Source organism: Sceloporus occidentalis, unplaced genomic scaffold (assembly GCF_023333645.1).
Source record: "Sceloporus occidentalis isolate IW3139 unplaced genomic scaffold, rSceOcc1.0.p SCAF_4, whole genome shotgun sequence".
Classification (NCBI taxonomy): domain Eukaryota; kingdom Metazoa; phylum Chordata; class Lepidosauria; order Squamata; family Phrynosomatidae; genus Sceloporus; species Sceloporus occidentalis.
This window is the reverse complement of record NW_028316984.1, coordinates 9,210,409-9,233,311: the sequence shown is the minus strand read 5'-3', so window position 1 is coordinate 9,233,311 and position 22,903 is coordinate 9,210,409. Positions and strand designations below refer to the sequence as shown.

The 22,903-nt window shown below is 39.0% G+C and overlaps 1 protein-coding gene across 1 annotated transcript; it reads left to right on the top strand.

Moving 5' to 3' along the window:
- The first annotated feature begins 1,063 nt into the window (after positions 1-1,063).
- LOC149313489 (ras-related protein Rab-1A) lies at positions 1,064-21,187 on the top strand. The gene is made up of 6 exons (XM_089519197.1): positions 1,064-1,337; positions 13,387-13,459; positions 15,257-15,352; positions 18,138-18,233; positions 18,883-19,014; positions 19,202-21,187. The coding sequence occupies exons 1-6, from the start codon at positions 1,315-1,317 to the stop codon at positions 19,397-19,399; spliced, it is 618 nt and encodes a 205-aa protein (XP_089375323.1). The 5' UTR covers positions 1,064-1,314; the 3' UTR covers positions 19,400-21,187.
- Positions 21,188-22,903: the final 1,716 nt, after the last annotated feature.

Sequence of the window (22,903 nt, the reverse complement as noted above, 5' to 3'; positions counted from 1 at the left end):
AGGACATTTTGTCATTCCTCCTGGACAGGAGGCTGAAATGTAGGACAGGTCCTGGAAATAGGAGGACAGCTGGTCACCTCTAAGTATCGGGCAAGTGCCTCTGTCAATTATAATAACAACAACAACAATAATAAAAGGTTCCTCAGGAAAAAATATATTTATTTATTATTTAAATTATATACATATATACATAACTTATATTAAGTTATTTAGTTATTTAAAACATTTATTTATTTACTTACTTCCAGGGTTTATATCCTGCAATAATATTATATTAAATATATTACAATAATATAACAAAATATATTATAATATATATATTACAAAAAGACAGAATAAAATAAAGTAATAAAACATTATATTGTAAGATATATATATATATATCACATATAATTATATTGTAATAAATAAAAAGATATATATTGTAACATAACTAAATAAACCACATAAAAGGAATTTCCATTTATAATATAAATATTATATTATATTAATATTATATTATATAAATATAATAATAATATAATATAATATAATATAATATAATAATAAATAAATTATTATTTTAGCTTTCATTTTTGTATTGTCCTCCATTTTGTGGCCCCTTGTCCTCCTTTGCGATTGTGACGTCATACGTCCCTTTCGAGCCGGCGCTAGGACCCCGCGGGCCGACCACAGGTTCCCAGCCCCGCCCACCCTTTCGCATTGCCCCGCCTCTTTCCCCACCCTCCCCATCTGGAGGCCCCGCCCCCTCCACCTCCTCCTGTCCGGGGAGAGGTCAACGGCTCGCCCGAGCTGCCACGTTTCTCTGCTGACGTCACCCGGCCGGCTGAACCTGTCAACCAATCCGTTACCAGGATATCAAAGTTGACTCAACCGGGAAACAGGAGCGAAAGGTTTCATTTGCGCATGCGTTCCTTTCCTCGCGGGCGTTGTCGGGAAATAGAGTCTCGCCGGCTCGACTCAGCAGCGACGCCACTCGGTCGCCGCGGCGTCTGAGGACTCGCTTTCCCAGCACTCCCCGCGACAGTTCCCCCCGCCTACCCGCCACCATGTAAGCCCCAGCCCTCCGCCCGAGGCTTCTCGTTTCCTGGTTCGGGGGCTGGCCGCCATTTTGGGTGCTAGGTAGGAGAAGGGAGGCCGCCTCTGGCTGCGAAGGAGGAGGGCACAGCCGAGGCCGGCCGAGAGGGACTTCTCCTCCTCCTCCTCCTTGTGTTGGATAGGAAGGCCGCCCCCCGAGAAGAAGAAGAAGAAGCTGCCGCCTGCTGCTCCGCGGAGAGAGCTCGCCTCGACACAGGCCGCGGGGCCCCCGCTGACATGTCCAGCATGAATCCCGAATAGTGAGTAGCTATAGGCAGGGAAGGAAGGGCAAGGACCGGTCGGGAGAAGGGAAGGGATTAGGCCTTCATTAGGGCCTCCTTGTCCCAGGCGCAGAGGGAAGCAGGAATTGGGGGGTGGAGGATTGAACAATGTGGCAGCCATAGGCCTAGTAGGCTCGAGCGATGAATTAGCAACAACTGGGAGGAAGGAAGGAAAGAAGGGAGGGAGGGAGGAAAAGAAGGAAGGAGGGAAGGCAGGAGGAGAAGGAACAGAAGAAAGGAAGTAAAGAAGGAAGCAAGGAAGAGATGGAAGGAATGACATTGAAAAGAAGGGAGGGAGGGAAAGAAGGAAGGAAGGAAGAGAAGGAGGAAAGGGAGGGAAAGAAGGGAGGAAGGAAGAGAAGGAGGAAAGGGAGGGAAAGAAGGAAGGAGGGAAGGCAGGAGGAGAAGGAACAGAAGAAAGGAAGTAAAGAAGGTGGGAAGGAAGAGAAGGGAGGAATGACAATGAGAAGGGAGGGAGGGAAAGAAGGGAGGAAGGAAGAGAAAGAAGGTAGGAGGAAAGGAAGAGAAGGAGGAAAGGGAGGGAAAGAAGGAAGGAGGGAAGGCAGGAGGAGCAGGAACAGAAGAAAGAAAGTAAAGAAGGAAGCAAGGAAGAGATGGAAGGAATGACATTGAAAAGAAGGGAGGGAGGGAAAGAAGAGAGGAAGGAAGAGAAGGAGGGAGGGAGGGGAGGAAAGGAAAGGAGGAGAAAGAAAGAAAGGGGAAGGAAGGAAGGAAGACAAGGGCAGGAAGGAAGGGGAGGAGGAGGAGAAGGAAAGAAAGACGAAGGAAGGAAGGGGGAAGGAGCTGGTGGGGGTTGTTACCCAGCTGTCCCCAAGAGCCCTTTCGGAGAAATGGAGTGATATGGTAAGATTGGAACCCTTGGGGGGGAATGGGTAAGAGGTCAAGGGCAAGGTTGCAGGGAGAGTTTCATTTCCACCTTCTCTCCAGGATGAATTCCAAAGCCTTCTCCATTTGAAGCAAGAGTAAGAAGAATGGAGGAGGGGGGTTTGAACTGGATGGCCTTTGAGGTCTCTTACGACTCTTGTGATTCTATGACTCTGTGAATTCATATTTAGACAGAATATAAATTATATTTCTCATGGAATGACAGATCAGAAAAGAGAAACAAAGCAGTCTCAGGGATGCACTAAAAAGTTAGCTGAGGAATATGAAGTTCCACTTGTTAGTAGATGATCAAAAGATGGAGGTGCTGACTGGCTCTATTAATCATTACTCTATGAATTCATATTTATGTATAACATAAATTATATTTATCATAGAATCATAGAGTTGGAAGAGACACCAAGGGCCATCCAGTCCGACCCCATCCTGCCATGCAGGAACTCCCAGTCAAAACATCCCCATTGACAGATGGCCATCCAGCCTCTGCTTAAAGACCTTCAAGGAAGGAGACTCCACTACTCTCTGAGGAAGGAGTGTGTTCCACTGTCCAACAGCCCTTACTGTCAGGAAGTTTCTCCTAATGTTGAGCTGGAATCTCTTTTCCTGTGGCTTGCATCAATTGTTCTGGGTCCTAGTCTCTGGAGCAGCAGAAAACAAGCTTGCTCCCTCCTCAGTGTGACATCCCTTCAAGTATTTAAACAGGGCTGTCATATCACCCCTTAACCATCTCTTCTCCAGGCTAAACATCCCCAGCTCCCTAAGTCTGTCCAAGTGTGTTCCAGTCGAACAGCTCTTACTGTCAGGAAATTCTTTGTTTTTGTAATGTCTTCCATTTTTCTGGAATCTCCTACATTTTAAGAGTGCCTGGTCCTTTGCAGTTATAGGACATTGGTTTGCTTGCAGGGAGTGTGTGGAGGGCTACAGGCAATGTCTTCAGTATTTTATATATATATATATATATATATATATATATATATATATATACAGACTCTGCTATTGATTTGTCTCTCCTCCCCCCCCCCCCCCCCCAGGCAGGGTTTTGCCTGAAATTGGTTTTGTGGGACAGGTGAAAACATGCAACTCAGTAAAGTGCAGCTCACTTTTGGTACATAAGCAAGATGCATAATGCAGACACTTGTCAATAAAGCCTGTCAAGAGTGATCTGTTTGCACAAATTAAAACAATCTAAAGAGATACTGTTAATACGTTGCTCAGGGGCGCTAAACATGGTTCCTTCCTCTTTTAAAGTTGGTTGGGCCAAAGATCAGTGTTGTATCTGAATGCTGGTTTGAACATTGCTTCTGATCTCTGTCTAGCCCCCTAGACCAGTGATGGTGAACCTATGGCACGTGTGCCAGAGGTGGCACTCAGAGCTCTCTCTGTGGGCACATATGCCGTCACCCTAGCACAGAGTTTGCTAGAGTTTGTTTCAGAAAGCCAGAAGGACATGGCACTTTGCAGTAAATAAGTGAGTTTTGGGTTACAGTTTGGGCACTTGGCCTCTAAAAGGTTCACCATCGCTGCCCTAGACCTTGCTAGCTCTCAATTTTTATTGTAATCTTTTCCCTCTTGCTCCCTTCTTTCTGGCTGTGGCCATAGCATACAGTCACTCTCTCTTTACACCACCACAGGTCTCCTCAAACTCCTTTCTGTTTTCTTTTCTCTACAATCCATAGTACTTCTTCTACATTTGTGTGTGTTATCTATGTTTCCAGTCAGCACCCCCATCTTTAGATCAGGGGTAGGCAACCTGCGGCCCGCGGGCCGGATGTGGCCCGGCGAGGCCTTGGGACCGGCCCCAGCCCGGTCCTGCCGCCGATTGCCGCTGGGGCCTTTGGCCTCTCGCGCGCAGGGGCAAGGGGGGCAATTGTCTATAGACGCCTAAGAAACATGCATTTATATTAACATTTTTTAAAAAATCAGCAATTTTTTTTTTTGCGTGTCCTCCACTTTTTTAAAAAACGTGTCCACCATTTGAAAATGTTGTCCTACATTTGTCCCAGTTTATTTATTTATTTAAATTTTAAAAAACTTATTTAATTATTTATTTTTTGGCTTCGGCCCCCCAGTTGTCTGAGGGACAGCAACCCGGCCCTCGGCTCAAAAAGGTTTCCTACCCCTGCTTTAGATTATCTACTAACAGATAATGTGCACTCTTCTGTGTCTCACTCCCTTTCCTGTCTCTAGGTTATTTTGGCTTTTTTCTCTCGCCAGCCTTTTTGCTGCCTTACGGTTACATTTTTTTTTGTTTTAGTTTGACAGCATCAATGTACAAGGCTTCCCTCCTTGAACAGTTTGTACTAGCAAAGGAGTCTGAGATACTTGGCCGGCTGGCTGGAAAAACTGGTGTCACCTGTACCATGTTTTTCTGAATCCAGGAAAAGAAAATAAATAGGGATGCACATGTCCAGTTTTGATAGACTTGAACTGTTCCTAAGAAGATATGGAAAGGCTGCAAAGAGTAGGCACTTAGAAGTTCTTATCAAGGATTGCAAATTGACCAATTGGCTTCACAGTATTAAAACTTGCTTTGCCGGCAGCATCTGTACAAAAAAGTCAGCATTGTATCCATTGACCTGGGGTAATTGCAAAATAATGATTTCCTGCTTACCGTTTTTGTTTTGTGCCTTCAAGTAGTTTTAGATTTACTCATGGGGTTTCTTGGTAAGATTGTCTTGCCTGTGCCTTCCTCTTACACTGAGGGAGTGTGACTTGCCCAAGGCCACCCAGTGGGGTTCCATTGCCGAGCAGGGATTCAAACTGGTTTCCAGATGCACTCAAACCGGTACATTACACTGGCTGTCTTGAACACTTTTACTATTAGCCATTTATTTATTGCTTGTTTAATTATAGAAAGATATTAAGAAATGTAACGAAAATGAAGACATGTGAACAAAGAAATAAATGCAACCCCTTGTATTGTTTTATGGGAGTTACAGCCTGCAAGTGTCACAGTTGAGTGAGAAGATTTTATAACACATCATGAAAAGTTAATGCTATTTTGTCTGTTAAACTGAGAAGCAATTAGATATATAGCAGGCCTGTTTTGCAAAGTTTGTTTTTACCTTTAGGGTTGCTGATGCCAACCACACAAGCTTATTTTCCAATTAATCCTTCTCTTGTTTATCAAAATTCAGTAGAGCTTATTTGGTTTTCCAAAATATTAAGCTCAAAAGGATAAAGTGAAGTCTGGCCTCATTCTGACAGTTGATCTAACTTACACTCTAACTAATTGCTATTGCTGCTTAACTTGGATGTCCACATTTCGCTTAGCCGAGGGTCATGTGTTCAACACATGATTCTTACAAAATGCTTTCTGGGCTTATGTTGATTTTGCAATGTTGCTGCATTGCAGTGATACACTTCTTAGAAGTGAAAACTAAAACTGTAGGGGCAGCCGCCAAGAATGAGAATGTTGATCTTTAGCTATTAGAAAGGTTTTTAACTGATAGTAACTTTTTTGCCCCATGCACCCTTTGGGTTCTTCCCCTTAAGAACAGTACTGACTGCTGTCAAAGATATTGCTCTTCTTTCTCTTGGTAATTTATTTCCCATATAACAATAATGTCACTCTGAGTCAATAAATCTCATTTCCTTGGGAATTTTAATCATGGCACTAGTATAATAATAAATTTTATTTCTATTTCCCGCCTCTCCCTACAGATTGAGGTGGGATTAGAGCAATCAAAATATTTCAACAATAAAGACATCAACTACATGCCATAAAAATATACATTACTATCAATACAATAAAGTATAACAAAAACAAGTTTATATTTGTTTTTAGCACCCTAAATCAGAGCCATTAAAAGTTCAGTAATGTTTTCATTTAACATGGTTTGACAAAAATTGAAGTTTGTTTTGATGGTCATGAGACACTGAAATTGTGGACAGAACTTTTGGTTTCCAAATGAGATATAGACAGCAGCAAAGTGGACTTCAGAGATGACTTCATTGTTATCACACTAACCAGTAATAGACATAGGAGCAGATAATTGACATAAGTGTGGCTTTAATAGACATCAATGTGAACTGGGATGGTTCTTTTAAAATGCTGAAGAATTGGTGGGGTAGTTTTAGGGAACATCAGCATACAGTTAATAAAATCTAATTTTGAGTACCAAATTTGCATCTTAAAAGTGACTATGAACATGGGAAATAAATTCCATCTAGGTCCCATTTGCTAGGTGTTTACTGTAGTACAAAGAAATAATTTGGGAAGTACTTTTAAATAATTGAGAGGAGAAAATATTTGGGCATTAGATGTAAACATACTAAAACAAGTGAATTTAGACTCTGACATTGAGTAAGTATCACCTAATCCATAAACAAAATGATGGAGAAACAAAAGACTTGCTGGTTCGAGGCATTCTTAGATGGCACTTATTATCTGGATCCATTCTAGTCTAGTTACTCAGCTAGCTCTGAAACCAAAACAGCTGTGGTCACCCTAATTGGTGAGAAAAATGGACAGAGGGAATGCAACCTGGTGATTTTTCTTTTCAGTAGTTTTTGATAGCATCAACCATGGTTTTCGGCTGGAGTAAAATTGAGAGACAAGATATCTGGCCATCTGTCTGGGATGCTTTGATTGAGAGTTTCTGCATGGCAGGGGATTAGTCTGGATGACCCTTGTGGTCCCTTGCAACTTTACGATTCAATGATATGGCATAATATTATTTTGGAAGGTGTTCCCAAAAACTGGTGGTAGAGAATTACTTTTTTGAATGATGGCTTTTGGTTTTGGGGGTGCTTCAGTGTTCTATCTTGTGCCTGCATGCTACTTAAGACAGCTTTAGTGCAGACTGGCATGGACTCTTCCCATCCACAAGGGTTCAGCTCTAGCCCTCCTCACAGATAGCAAAAAATGTAGATGGTCACACTTCATATTACTAAATCTCAGTGAAGTGCATGGATCTACATCCGTGTGTCCACACGCACGTGCTGCCATTAAATAATACTGGGCGTAGTGATCCATGAAGCATATTTCGAGCCCATTAGTAGGAACCGTCCAATGTACTAATGGGGGGGGGGGGGGGAGGAGCTGTGGAAACATTCTGTAGGTATCTGAAGATAGTTTTGGGATGAATAAGAGCAACTAGCTGAAACTTAAGCCCAGTACAATGAAGGTACTATGGGTGAGAAAGGCATGATCTAGAGAGAAGCATACAGCCAATTCTGGATAAGGTCATGTTGACCTGAATGTCTAAGCTTGTAGGGTTCTCTTGGACTAGGTTCTGTCAGTTAAGCCATGAGTAGCAGTGACTTAGAGACTTTCTGTTAGATTCAGCAATTGCCAAGTGCAGTCCTGCCTATAAGTAGAACTTGTCCTAGTTCCAGTCAGACCAGACTACCTAACCTGCTTTACATAGGGCACCCTTTGAAAGTGTTTCAAAACTTCAGTAGGTAGAGGATGTAGCTGCATGGTTACTTTTGGTAGCCAAGTAATTGGAGCAAACATCAGCTGTTCTGTTGGTTGCCATTTCATTTTCAGGTCCAGCTACTCCCATGAAATAGTTTTGGGACAAGGTTTACCTTTACCATTATCTTTAAAATTTTTAGAAATCGGTTGATGTCCTCTTTGCAACTATGCCAACAATTTCAGTCAACCTAATGTTAAATCTTTGCAGGCTCTTTCTCTGTTGAATTCTCTCCCAAGAGATGCACACTAGCCTCCTTCTTTTTAAAAAAGCACTTAAGTTAATCTTTCAATCTGCTTTTTGTTCAAAATGCTGGACTGAATTTTTGTTGTGTTTTAAATGTTAAATAGTTTATTGTGGTTTTGAGACTGAATTTTGATACCTTATGCTGCTTGTTTAGTTCAACATCTTGCATGCTTTATATACATTTAAATTGCTCCTGTGATACTGAAGGTGGGCAGTCTTGGAACAGCTTATTGTTTTGTAAAGCAGTATAAAAATACCGAACTAAATTGTGACCATAGTACAGTCCTCATCGAGTTCAGTTTTTCAAATTATATAGATTATTTAAGGTAAATTTAAGCAGGTGCTTAATGCTCCAGTTATAGATGGCATGCAAATGTGCTTAACTGTGGTCAGATTGTACATAGGACTTTTCTAGACCCAACATGTAATTTACATTTGCAGCATTATTACATTGATTTGTGATGTGCTGTTAGAATGACGAGCCACTGCTGATTACAAAACACTGAGAATCTGCTGTGTCTTAATTGTGATGTAAAATTAAACATTGTAGTTTTGGATGGCTAAAGTACTGCCCAGAAAGGTTGCTGATAGAAAGAGAAATGGTGTTGGTTCTGACTGCTAATTTGGATCATCATTCTAAATGTCCAAAGCATAGCAAATGTTTCACCCATCTCAGTGAGCTTAATTAGTCCGTTTGTGCAGCCATTTTGTTTAGTATAGCGTGGGACTCAGCTATTTACTTAGGCACACCCAAGGGATTGGGCAAGCCAGTGGCTTTTCTTTTGTCAGTGTGAACAACAGACTTCCCCATCCCAGCTCAGTCTCTTCAAGAAATCTCCTTCGTTTCAGAATTGGTTTGCCATGTGACCATAGAATCTAGGCCCCATAGCCTCTTGGGTGTGTAAAACTAATTGCACAGTCTTTTTGGACCTTGCTCTAATAACAAATAAGAAGATGGGTGCTTAATGTAATAAAATAGTGGCTGTGAACTGACAGAACCTTGCATATATTAATAGCAGCATCATTAATGTGTATTAGAGTACAGCATATTCTTTATTTCCTCCTTGGCAGTTTGCAGTTTAATATGGGACATAAGAAAGGCAACAAGGGACAAATGTGAAGATCAATATGGGAAGCTAAAGAAATAAACTTAAAGAACAATTCTGTGTTTATTGGAAATAATTAATGATGCCTTTCTCCCGGGAAAGTTTGAATGGGATTGTAAAATTATTTTTTTTAAAAAAATTAATTTAATTTAATTTTTGAATTAGTTTTTAATCTTATAATTTAGATCTCTTTGAGCAATAATAGTTGTGTGCTAAAAGATTGCTGTAGGCCTTTCATGTTGAAACACTGACATTTTAAAAACCCAGTGGTAGAATAACAAATACCTTTCATGATGGCACTTCAAATAATCAAACTTAAGTGGTGCCTGAATATTTATTTGAAGAAAAAAGGATATACATGTAATAATAAACTAGGCTAGTTTCATTTGAAATATGAAAATTGATTTGGTTTGAGCAGCCATAGGATATTGACCTTTCCGTGTTGAGCAACAACGTTGTCTACTCTAATGTGGCAGTTTGAGAGCAGTGCAAGCCGCCTCTGAACTGATAATGACTGAGGTTCTTGTTCATCTCAATTCTATGTACATATCCTTGGGCCAGTTCATTGCACACTGAATTACAGCCTTATGCCAGAATGCAGGTGGGTTATGCCAATAAGTACTTTCTGGCTATTGCTTTCTTGTTATTGCTAGGAATGTAAAATTTCTGGAAATTTTGAAACCATGGGGGAGGGAGGTGAATGGTTTTTTTCTGGGGGGTTTCGGGAAAAATGGAAATTTTCTGAAATTGAAAAAAATGCAACATTAGTACTTTTTACAGATTAAAAGTCACTGTATTACTTTAGCAACATAAAATGTACAATTTGATTTGGCATAAAATTATCACAATCGGTATATTAAAATGCAGTGTATTCAAACAATTATTACTAATTAAATTTAGTTTTATTTTTTTAAATGTTTTTATTTGTTACAAATGGAGTAAGAATCTCCTGAACTTTGGTTTTGCTAGTTTATGTGGAGCAGGCAAAACAATAAAAAAAACCATCAATATTAGTAACAAACTATTTCCTCTCCACAGTATCAAATAGACATAAAGCACCTATTCCCATAAAAAGAATTGAGGGAGGGGGGGAGTGTGTGAAAGCAGGAGGGATTAAGATTCAATGAATAGGCATGACATTTAATCAGACTCATTTTCTGAGCTCTGGGCTGCATCCATATTGCAGAAATACTCCAATTTGGCACCACTTTAACTGTCATGGCTCAGTGCTAGGGAATTCTGGGAATTGTGGTTTGTTGTGGCACCAGAAATCTCTGTCAGAGAAGGCTAATAGTCTCACAAAACTACAGTTCCCATGTCTCACAAAACTACAGTTCCACAGCATTGAGCCATGGCAGTTTAAATGGTGTCAAACTGGATTATTTCTGCAGTGCGGATGCAGTCCTGGTTAGCAGTTTCAGTCTCTGTTTCTGGTTCGTTATGTTTGCCATCATCACAGTTATCATGGATTTATAAAAACTGAAGGTTTACCCAGATTAAAACACACTTCTCAGCCCTTCCCCATGTCAGTTTATTTCTTGATTTAGTGAGAGCATTTCCAAACATAAGCCAGATTCTTTCAGTGTCCCCTAAAAGAAGAAATGCGCCTTGCTTGCTTTGGAGAGTTCAGTTTGTAACCTAGGCCTTGCTTGTCCTAATTCAGTGCACAGAAATTAGAATAATCTGATACTGTACATAGTTTTTAGAAATATTATAGGGAATATATGAAAACTTTGTCTTAAACATTTTATTCATCGTGATAAAACAAAACATTCCATAATCGATTTTCTTCTTTTTTTTCCCCAATTTTTCAAATGTTTCAGAAACAACAAACAAAAAAGACCAGAAAACCCACCCACCCTGAATCTTTCCGGGTTTTTTGTGGGGTTTTTTAACAGGCCTTCCTATCTCTAGTTACTGCTCATTGTTGGGGTTGAAGTTGCATCTGGGAGCTGTCCAGCTGCTGCTGCTTACCCAGAGAAGAAGGAGCAGCCTTGGCTCACCTGATGCAATTTTCTGCTCTACGGTTGGGCCTACAATCTTGGCCTTAGTTGTATTTTACAGGAACAACTACTGCGTGTTAAGTTTGTTTGTAATAGTATAAAAAGTCATTTTCTCATATTCTCTTTCCTGTTCAAAACATCAGGTTTTTTCAGTGGTCTTATAATAAGCTGCTCCACGGCCCTTGTTTTAAATGTACCATGCCCATAAATGCTTATGCCAGAAAAACTGTTAGACAACAAAATGGTTCTAGGAATGCCTTGCTCCATAGTAACTGTTTTTGAGAGTTCTTACAGGTTGTAGGACAAATAGCTGGTGCCCTACATTGCAGTTACAGATTCATAAACTAGATCCATAACGACTCAGTGCTGACCTATGAGTTCACAATGAAGCGCTGATCTATGTTGTGAGTTCTATACTCAGTACTGACCTATGCTGTGAGTTCCACAATAATTGTCACTGTCATAAATTATCCCCATCCTATCTTAAACTCTGGGCAGCCGCCCTGTGTAGCACAGGTCTGCAGTGCAGCCGAATGGGTTTCTCTAGAATGATGCAGCTGGACCCCTTGTATCCCTGAGCCACACTGGGCTGGCTATGTTATCCTATTCAACCACACCGCAGACCTCTGTTGCTTGGAGTTGCTCACTAGAGTTTAAGGTGGGATTGGACGTCAGTCCTTAGAGCATTCATAGCTACGTTTATGTAGTTACAAATGTCATGTAGTATCTTGGTCAATATTTCCTGAAAGTTGATACTAGTTGATACCAGTTGATAATACTTGAGGAGACCAATGCAACTAAAATTTGCAGTAGCATTTTGTGCATTTTTTGCAGTTGCTCATAATCCATATTTTTATATATGACACATTATTATTATTAGAATTATTTATTTATAAAGCACCGTAAGTCTACGCGGCGCTGTACAAAACCAAGTAAAATCAAAATATATAAAAGCCTGCATATGACGCACAATCTAAAAGTTAAAACAACAAATTAAAAACATAAGAAACAAGATAAAACAGCAAATATCCACACTGAACGCTAAACCCTATTTTATCTTTTTTTTTCTTGAAATGTTATGGACCAATGAACCAAATGGACATAGAATGTAATTTGGATTTTTTTTAAACTGGTTCAGTATTCTACATCCTCTTATTCTTGAATTTTAATTCTAAACTAATTGGAAATAAATCCTATTTGTATAAGTCCAAGCAATAAGTTTAGGACTGTAGTGTTGCATATACAAAGCTTTCCCATAAACGTCATTCATTATTTACATTCAACTGCTCTAAGGGATTTATGATCACTCAAAGTTAGAACTACTGGTGTAGTATACTGGCTTCTTTGTAACTCATTCTATAGCAGATATAAGGGTTTAAAAGGCTTGGTGTAGTTATTTTTCCTATCACATTTTTTAACGTTCAGAACTATTAACTAATCACTTGCGTGTAAGGTTCAGATACCATTACATGACATCAGTGATCTATCGGGGGTGCAGGGAGATGAAGATCAAAGCATGTGTATAAACATGGATCTGGAAACACTTCCACACTGGTGTCTGTTTTTCCTAAATAAATACAAAATGTGTTTTCAAAATAATTATTGACATTTCACAATTCATAAATGGTGTTCCTTTTTAAAAACTTCTTATGAAGCATTACTTTTGTCTGTGGGTTGAAAAAATGACACAAGGGAATTTCTTATTTTTCTGGGATATCCCAAAATTGGCTTCTTTGACCGCCTATATTTATGCTTATGATAAAATGAACTATCTGGTATTTTGGAGACACAAGACCTTGAAATACATCTCCAGTAACAGGATTGCTAAACATGGAAAATGTATTGCATTAAATAAATGTTTAAAACAGTTGTGGCAAAACATGATAATGACTTTGCGCTGCTATCACCCAGCCTATAAAGTGATATTACAGACCTTTATTTGTTTTTAAATAGTTTTTATTTGTGTAAAGAGAAAGAGGAGGAAAACATAGATAGTGAGCTGAAGGAAGAGAATTGCTCCAGTAATAATCATCTTGTGGAACTAACCAAATAGTTATAAAACCACTGGTATATAGTGTTTCCACCCTGGCAAGCTTGGTCAGAATGATAGATCTGTGAGAAATATACAATACAATCTCTTTTCTGTATCACCACAAAGGTACATTTCCTAGGGACCTTATTTTTCACATATAAGTTACTTGTACCGACCAACCCTAGCCTATTTAAACAGAGTGAAATGTCCCCATTTGTGATGGAAAGAAAGCAAAACAGTATAGGTGTTATGAAATAATAGTTTCAGTTAACGTGCCTTTCATAGTGTATCATTTTCATTATGGTTTTCTTTTTGCAGTGACTATTTATTCAAGCTGCTTCTGATTGGAGACTCTGGTGTTGGAAAATCATGCCTTCTGCTTAGGTTTGCAGTAAGTTCTCATGCAATTTCAAGTTTTTGTTAATGATTAACAATTTTAAAAACTAATATTCTGGTACTCTGGGTTCACAGTTTTTCCCCTGCTAATGATTTACAATCAAAAGAAAACTTAAATTTACTATCTCAAAAAGAGAATGTTATTTTTGTGGTGCCTGATAAGACATGTAGGCCTGTTACAGACTGCCAAAATAAAGCTGCTTTGGGTCTCTTTGGAGGTATGCTGTTTAAATGATTCTTGCACCCTAAGAATCCGGAAGCTGCACCAAAGCTGCCCTCCAGTGCTTAGGAATGGAGTGTGGCTTTGGCGCGACCTCCGGACTCTTAGGACCCATGCATCATTTAAATAGTATACCTCCAAAGAGACCCAAAGCAGCTTTATTTTGGCAGTCTGTAACAGGCCGTAGTTATCCTACACAGCTGAGAACAATTTCTTGGCAAATGTTTGTCTATTAGACCAAAATGAAGTTTAATTCTTTAGCTGGATATATATTGAAGAACCAATGCACATCTGAATTCTACTTGCTGGGCATTCTTTTCTTGATCACATGATTAATGGAGCTGATAGCTGGGAAGTGATAAGACCTCTCAAACTTTCCTCCATTCATAGCTTTAAATGGCAGCTATTGAAACATGCTCCTCTGTGTTAGTAGTTACCATATAACTGCCTTGGCCTAGACTCTGGAATTCCCTGCCCAGGAAGGCAAGAATGGCTCCTTGTTATCCTTCCGCCAGCAGGCTAAGACCTACTTGTTAAAACAGGCTTTTAAAACAGAAAGTTTTTAAGGCATGTGATGGAAGTACTTGATTTTAGCATTGAATTTGTTTTAATTTGTAGTAATTTAATTCTATTTTAATATATTATTTTTGTATGTTTTTAACTGTATGGTGTTTTTTAATGTTTTAAGCTGCCCTGAGTGCCAGTCCTGGAAGAAGGGCAGGATAGAAATAAATAAATAAATAAATAAATAAATAATCAATACAGTGGGCATTTAATATTTATTGGGATTTGGTTCCAGAACCATCCATTTCATGGATACTCAAGTCCCATTAAATACATTGGATAGTAAAATTGTGATCCCTATATAAAATGGGAAAATCAAGGTTTCGGTTTTGTTTTTGTTTTTTTGGTTGGAATTTATGTATTTATTGAATATTTTCAAGCTTTGGATGCTTGAATCTGTGCATAAAGAATAAGATTGGATATGGAGGTCCAACAGTAGGCCATTCATTAAGCTGATCCTGTGATACTTGTCTGATACTGAATGTATTTATAACCTCATCCCATTCACAATTTGAAAACAGTTGAGTGAAGTATGCTGAAGTGGTTAATGAACTACATTGAGCTCATAACTCTGGGAAGCATTTCAGTAGGTATCTTGATGATTCTCTCCTTCATTGAATGCAAGACTTTAAAATGGAGGATAAATAGTTGGAATTCAGTGAGCTACCTCAGACAAACCCAGTGGCTTTTTAACAACTCTGAACAACAGATCCACATGCCTTTTCACTTTGCCACAACAAAAGTAGATATACAGTAAGAGAAAGTCTCTTCAGTGAAAATGAGTGCATGTAGGCTGTGTTTATAGTACTGCTGACTTTGAAGTCAAGTCAAGTCATACAGTTCTATCACTCTTTGCATGTGCATGAATGGGGTCAGAGCACGGGTTGCCATAATGGTTTGATCTGTTACTCTTGCCAGAGCTTTGCTTATCTGGGGCCAAATTCCTGTCTTCATATTGATGTCCTTTGGTGTAATGTTGCTACTTAAGTTTCTTTTCTTTTTTTCTAGGATGATACATATACAGAAAGCTACATCAGCACAATTGGCGTGGACTTTAAAATCAGAACTATAGAGTTAGATGGAAAGACGATCAAGCTTCAGATAGTAAGTATGAGACAGCTTGCTAGATGCATCTTGAATAATGTGACAAATAAATGTCGCCCCTTAAACTTGTGAACTATGTGGTGCAGAAACTGAACAAATGCCCTAGTTGGAGGACTTTGAGACAGGTATTGGAGAATTTTGGCTACAAATTACTTGCCATTTGGTATATACTTAAGGTGTCAGCTGTCAGACCAGAAGCTCAGATGTTGTCTAGGCATTGTACTTGATGGAGTGATAAAATAGCCTGCTTGTAGAAACTTCTAAATAGCCTAGGGAGGGGTGGAAGGAAGCCTTGCAAAGAAGCCCACAGTAAACTGTGCTATGCCTTTTCTTCGAGGGAGATGTTTGCATTTCAGTTCTCCTGTCTGGCTGTTTTAGTCAGCACAAGCTATGTTTTCTACTAAGCTACATTCTCTAAACAGTTGGCAAACTGCCAGGAAATGCTGGTATGTTTTAATATACTGAATGCTTGGATAAAGTAAAACCCTAAATGAAGCGGGAGTAATTTCATAATTAACAGACCCCATTAATACAGACTTTGGTAAAAGTGCAGTGTGATTCTGACACTGCTGAAGTACACTGAAGGAGCAGTAAACTAAGGCAAAACATGGCAAGATATAAAACTTACATCTTTGGGTAACATCAAAGGTGAACTAATAGGGCAAAATAATTTTATAGTGGGACTTTAGTATCTAGTGTGCTTGCCTACTATGGCCCTTTGCATGCTTGTTTAGGTTATACCAGCTAGTTTCTAGATTATTGATATGTATTGTCTCTTGAAAGTGGCCTCCATTTATGCTCTTTGAATTCCTCATTCTCAGATTGTTTCATCTTGTATACTTGCCAGTCAGAATGGAAATACTTTGGCTTTTATTTCTTAACATATATTTAAAGGGCCTCTATTAATATTTGATTACTACACCTGTGAGGCTGGAACAGTCAGCCTTAAATGAGTTTCTGTAGTATTCTTGGATGCTTCAAACTGACTTCTGCTTCTGAAATGAATTCTAGTAATACTTTCTGCAGTGAAGATGAGATTAGGTGTACCCCTTGGTATAATTATATATATATATAATTATTTATTTCTAACCTGCTTTTCCAATAGATCAAAGCGGTGTCCACTGGGGTTTTGTTCCAGAACCCCCATGGATACCAAAATCTGTGGATGCCCAAGTCCCATTAAATACAATGGCATAGTAAAATACTGCATGTGATAAAGAATCAGTGGATGTGGGGGGCTAACTGTTCTGGACTTAGGAAGAAGGTATTAGTCATCAAGGCCTATGACATCATGGGTGATTAGCCTTTGAAATAACTTTCACATATGTGATAGGCTACAGGGTTTTCTTGTGCTCCTGGACAAGAATGGAAGGCCTTATAGGCCTTGGCATGACATATGCAGGCTTGCTTTGCTGCCACTTCCACAATTCAGTGGGGCAAAGGAAATACAAGAGCTAGGAGAGGGGCTGTAGATGTACCACAATGTATGATAGAGATGTTGTATGTCATACATAATCAACTTGCCCATCATCGCATTTGATTCAGAGTTAAATACAGGTGGCCCTCCCTATCCATATAGCTTTTAATCCATGGATTCAAGCATCCACGGCTTGAAAATATTTTTAAAAAGTATAAATTCCAAATAGCAAGCCTTGCTTTTTCAATTTTGCTATGCCATTATATTTAATGGGACAAGCATCCACAGATTTTGTTATCCACGGAGGCTCCTAGAACCAAATCCCAGTGGATAACAAGGGCCCACTGTACAAACAGAAGGGCTCCTTCCATTATTGGCATAGCGAACATGGATCCAGCAGAGCTTCCCTCTGATGTGGGGTGGTGATATTGTTTTAATTTCTTCTGCAAACCCCTTCAAGATCTCATATGGTTTTGGAGGTTTACTGATATTCAGAGCAGCTCCTCAAGAGTGGGAGGGGAGATGCAGCTACAAATGGAAGAAGGAATAGCTGGAAATTGCTTCCATACTCTCCCTGTCTAATGTGTAGGTTCATCCAATTCAGTGTTCTATTTTATGCATCTCTATTCAATTCATAAGGAAACTTCCACAAACTAGTTTTATATAGCTCTCAGTGGAACCGAAGATGAAACTGAATACTATTAGTTGAGTACTTCTAATTAAAGGTTGGGAAGGAGAATAGACATGTGTTTCAATGATAAAAATTGAAGTCCTTTATGGTGCTAGCATTAGTTGTGTGTGTTTTTGTAAAGAAAAAAAGCAGTAGTACTTATCTGCTTCAGTAGTCGTTAAAGGGTCTAATACATCCTTTAGCTTTATATTGTAATCTGCCTTAATGTATGGCAGTATTTTGCTGTTGAGATCAGTATAGTTTGGATTTCTAGCCTAGAGGGTTTCATAAACTCCCAATTTCTTTTAGATTTATTTATTTATTTAGCTAGCTAGCTAGCTAGCTAGCTAGCTAGCAAAGGCACCAGGTCCTGTTTTGGAAACCAAGCAGGGTCAGCCCTGTTAGTAGTTGGATGGGAGATCACCAGTGAATACTAGGTGTTAAATTTCAGAGGATGAAACTGGCAAAGTCACCTCTGAATATTCCTTGCCCAATGAAAAATTATGTGGTCCCTATAAGTCGACAGGTGGCCTGAAGGTGTGTATACACACAGACACACTTTTCAGTAGTCCATTATTTGAATAATTTACCATACTGGAAAATTCAAGCTGCCTAGAGTTTTCAGGCTAGAATGAGTAACATCCCTCAATACATCCAAATTTACAATTTCTTTTCTAAATTCTCCTTTGTCTTTGTAGTGGGATACAGCAGGACAAGAGAGATTTCGAACAATTACTTCTAGTTACTACAGAGGAGCTCATGGCATCATAGTTGTGTATGATGTTACAGATCAGGTGAGTACTTATGTGTTTGACATTTGGGAAAATGTGCACACAAACTGACTTCTGAGTTGTGAGCAAGCCCTAGGAAATGTAATTTGGTGCATAACCACGAAATATGCTTGTGTGTAAACAAGAGGCTTCCATGCAGTGTGATTTGATCCTAGCCTCCTGCTCTAATTCTTCAGTTCGCAGTTGTAAAGTCATCATTTGTTCTTTTTTTTAAAAAAAAAGCATTGCTTCTTTATATTTCTTTTATGGATCACTTGGAACCTTAAAGGAAGGGTGTTGCAGTAGGCACAGTTTTATTTGTTTCTTGCTAGAGGTCTTGAAAAGTAGAATAGTATGGGCCCTAAGAAATACATGTCTACAGTTGGTGGTGAGTGTGGCCATTCAGATCTTGTTGGACAGCAGCATCACTTTGCTGGGTAAGGCTAATAGGCATTGCAGATGCCAGCATTTGGAGGGCCACACATTTTTCATTCCTGGTCTCAAACAGTGGTGTAAAAGGCTTTGGGGAGGGGGGGAGGAGCGTATGTTGGACAAGCTTAATAGCTGACCTGCAGTGATATTTCAGTCACAAGGAATCGCTCTTAGAACTAAATTAACCATCATGGTTTATTAACAGCGAGTTATAAAACAATTTTTCCCCTTTTTCTTCTAGGAGTCTTTCAATAATGTAAAACAGTGGCTGCAAGAAATCGATCGTTATGCCAGTGAAAATGTCAACAAGTTGTTGGTGGGGAACAAGTGTGATCTGACCACAAAGAAAGTAGTAGACTATACAACAGCAAAGGTATGGCAGCTGTCTTAACTTTTAAAATGAAACTATTATGGACTAGATGGTATATGGTAGCAATTGTTAATATAAGGTATGTGAAGGATAAAAACGGCGGCGGTGATTGTGCATGTGTGTGGCTAAAGCGGTTCATTCTCATCCTCTTTTTTGGTAACATGGCTAACAGCTGTGGTTTTCTCTACAGGAATTTGCAGATTCCCTTGGGATTCCATTTTTGGAAACCAGTGCAAAGAATGCAACAAATGTAGAACAGTCTTTCATGACCATGGCTGCTGAGATCAAAAAACGAATGGGTCCTGGAGCTACAGCCGGTGGTGCAGAGAAGTCCAATGTCAAAATTCAGAGCACTCCAGTCAAGCAGTCTAGTGGAGGTTGCTGCTAAAACTCTCCTACCCATTTGTTTCTCAACAATGAGTTTGAAATCTGAACCCAACTGAAAAAAAATTGCCTGAATTGTACTGTATGTAGCTGCACTACAACAGATTCTTATCGTCTCCACAAAGGTCAGAGATTGTAAATGGTCAATACTGACTTTTTTATTCCCCTGACTCAATAAAGCTAACTTCATTTTCAGAAATGTGTTAAACCTTTTTGTGTGCTGGTTTATAAATGCGTGTAATCTTTGTTGCTTTTTTCTTATACCAGACTGTTTCCTGTGGTTGGTTAAACTTGGAATATTTTTTATGTTTGATCATATTGGCATGTTTAGGTGTAAGGTTTAGTCTTCTGAAGATGAAGTTTAGCTACTTTTGTATCCAACAGCACAACTGTGTCTGTCACTTTTCCATGCATAAAGTTCCATAAGATGTTCTATGTAAGATCTAATTTGCTAGTTCCTTGTAGAGTTATAAATTGAAAAATTACACTCTGACCAGGATCCAAAGACTTATACCAGCATGTTAGGTGCATCCAAAGCAGGTTTGGATTCTTCTTGAGCAACACCTCCCTGGCAGACCCCTTCTGAAACTAAGGAGCAGTTCAAAGGGAATGGGGGTTGCCGTTCGGAGAAAAGTTGTAATCCTGTAGTAGCTCTTTGGATCCCAGATGCTGATTTTTCTTCATACTCTACGTATAATTTGTGGCTGCAGAATATTGTAATTTGTTGCACAATATGTAACAAACCGAAGAAATGTTTAATAAATATTGTACTTATTGGAAGTAATATCGAACTGTATGGTGATAAGTATTGTCTTAATTCTTATGGCTGAGGGGAAAGGCTTGCATTGTGCCCCCAATGAACCTTTTCATGTGAAGAAATGGCACTTTAGAACCTTTTCCTAGATCATACGCTCCCAGCCCAGCAAATAACTAGCAAGTATGGCCTAAATGACTATGTTCTCATGGTGTTTCTGGCATGTATGCTATGCTTGGAACACAATTCATAGACTTATAATCACTCTAATTGTACAATACCCCCTCCTTCAAATCCTGAGTGTGTCTGAGTCTGTTTCTAAATGATTTCATTTAGAAATAACTTTTGTCTCTTGCTCTGTCATAGAGGAAAGCAGTATTTTCCTAACATATGAATGACTTCAAACTAACAAGGTGATGTTAACTCTGATGGTATGTTATGTCTTTTCTAAATAATGTTCCATTCTCTCACAATCAAATACTGTTGACTTTAATAAAACTTAGTGCAATTTATTGGTTGGCTTGGTTATGCACAAACAGGTGCAAAAAAGTTAATGGGAGTTGGCAGTAAGGTAACTGATCAGAAGAGCAATGTAATTCTGTGCAAGGAGGAAGTTTTCAATTACAAAATGTGAGTTTGAGAACAAATGGTGGCTTTGACTTATTGCTACAGTGACCACATGTAGAACTTTTCTACAGAGAAAATAATCCATTAGTGCCTGATATCTGGGTTTTAAAGTTACCAACCTGATTAAAGAATCTTATTTACAAAATATATTCATTTGAAACTGCCATTGAGTTTTTTGTAAGAAAATGCCTAGATGTGACTGAAAAATGCACCACGTAGATATGTTTAGAGGCAAGTGTATTGGCAAATTGCTAAAATGAAAATGCTGTCCCTCTGGGGATAAACTTTAGTGATTTGCATCCATAGCTGGAATATATAGTATCTTAAGTCATATTGTTGTCAGAAGATTGAAATTATTGAAACTTTGAATTTGCTCTCTTGACCTTCACAATAAAGTGTACTTCATAATGAGATATGCTTAGTTGGTTAATTTATAACATTCTTTCAGAATTTTAGTGTATTGTGTAAATCAAAACAGATTTGGTGTAGAAATCCAGCTTTGAACAGCTCAAAGATGAGTTTCAAGGATTTTTGGTCCTTCTGAAACTACTGGTGCTCATGAGTAAAAGTGATAACTTCTAAGTGAATGTACTGAGCACAGCTGTTCCAGATAACTCAAGCACACTTCTGACATTTCGAAATATTATGCAACACAACTGGATAGATATTAGAACTTCTGTCTTCACGTTTGCATTCACATTGTACCTTGCTAGCTGATGGTTTATATACAGTTGTATAAAGTGCATAAATTTCTGTTTGCATTTGTATACTTTCTTCCACTTGACTTACAGTGTCAGTTCACACTTCAAAAAATCTGAGACCTAACCTATAGTACTCGAAATACTAGGGATGGAGGAAGAATTGATTTGGTTTATAGATAAATGTTTTATTAGTTGAGCCTTAAAATCTTGTAAAGCTGAGCTTCTGGACAATTTCATATGCTGTCAGTTCAAAAGGAGTCTTTTGAGCCTTTATTTACAGGGGGAGAGGGGTGTCACTTTCAAATCTTGCAGAGTTCTAGCTGTTATCTTCAAACAACTAAGATCTCTGGGAAAGAAGAACCAACATTCTTATTTCTAGCTCAGTTTCCTGTTTTAGACAGCCCTAGGTTTAAGACCACTGCCACCCTCCTCTTCTTTCAGTTTAAAAGCTGTAGTCCTCCCTGAGGGCACCAACTCGTGTGTGACAAAACAGCAAGAACTAAATTAAACTGCTGTACTCTGAAGAGTTAGTACTATGAATATTTTTCTCAAGAGAACTGAAATTCTGACCTGTAAACCATTTTTTTCTTGAGAACTGCCATCCAGAGCTAATTGCAAAATGATGTCAGGTTACAGCCAAACAAAGTAGTGGCTGAGAGGAATGCCGTTGCATCTCATAAGTCATCCCCAAGGGATAACCTACATTGCAGATCAGAGATAGTAACACAGTTCTGATAACTGGCTAGCAGTTTAGGCAGCACACTGAAGCATAAAGTTTCCTTTTACAAATGAACACCTGTGAAGCTGAGATGCAGTTTGCTCATGTATCAAGTTTGTATGGGACTACCGACTTTTTCTTCTTAATGTTTAGCTAAGTCAAAAGGCCTTTGAAAATCACCCAGAAATGTGTTGCATATGTTGAATGGGTAAGTGAAATCACTTGCCTTGCTGCAGAGCATATAGGTGAGCACATTTCTTACATGTAAAGCTTCTGTTGTAAATTTTGGTCACATAATTGTAGCTTAGTCATATATAAAGACCCTTAAATAGAAGCTTCTCAAGAAATTTTACAATCACTTTTTTGTTTAATGAAGAACACCATGCTTATTAAAAAACAAGAGGTGAGATCATCTTTCTCCACTGGGTTCCCTCCAATATTGAATTACAAAAGGCCATGCTGGCTGTGGAAGATAGGAATTGTATTTCAATACATCCAGTGTGTGCTCTAATTTGAGCCCAGAAGATCATAAATTAAGAGAGCCAGTGTGGTGTAGTAGGTTCAGCATTGGACGACGATTCTGGAGACCAGGGTTCAAATCCCTGCTCGGCCATAGAAACTCAGTGGGAGACTTTGGGCCAATCACACTCTCCAGCCTCAAAGTAAAGCAAAGGCAAACCCTCTCTGAACAAATCTGGCCAAGAAAAA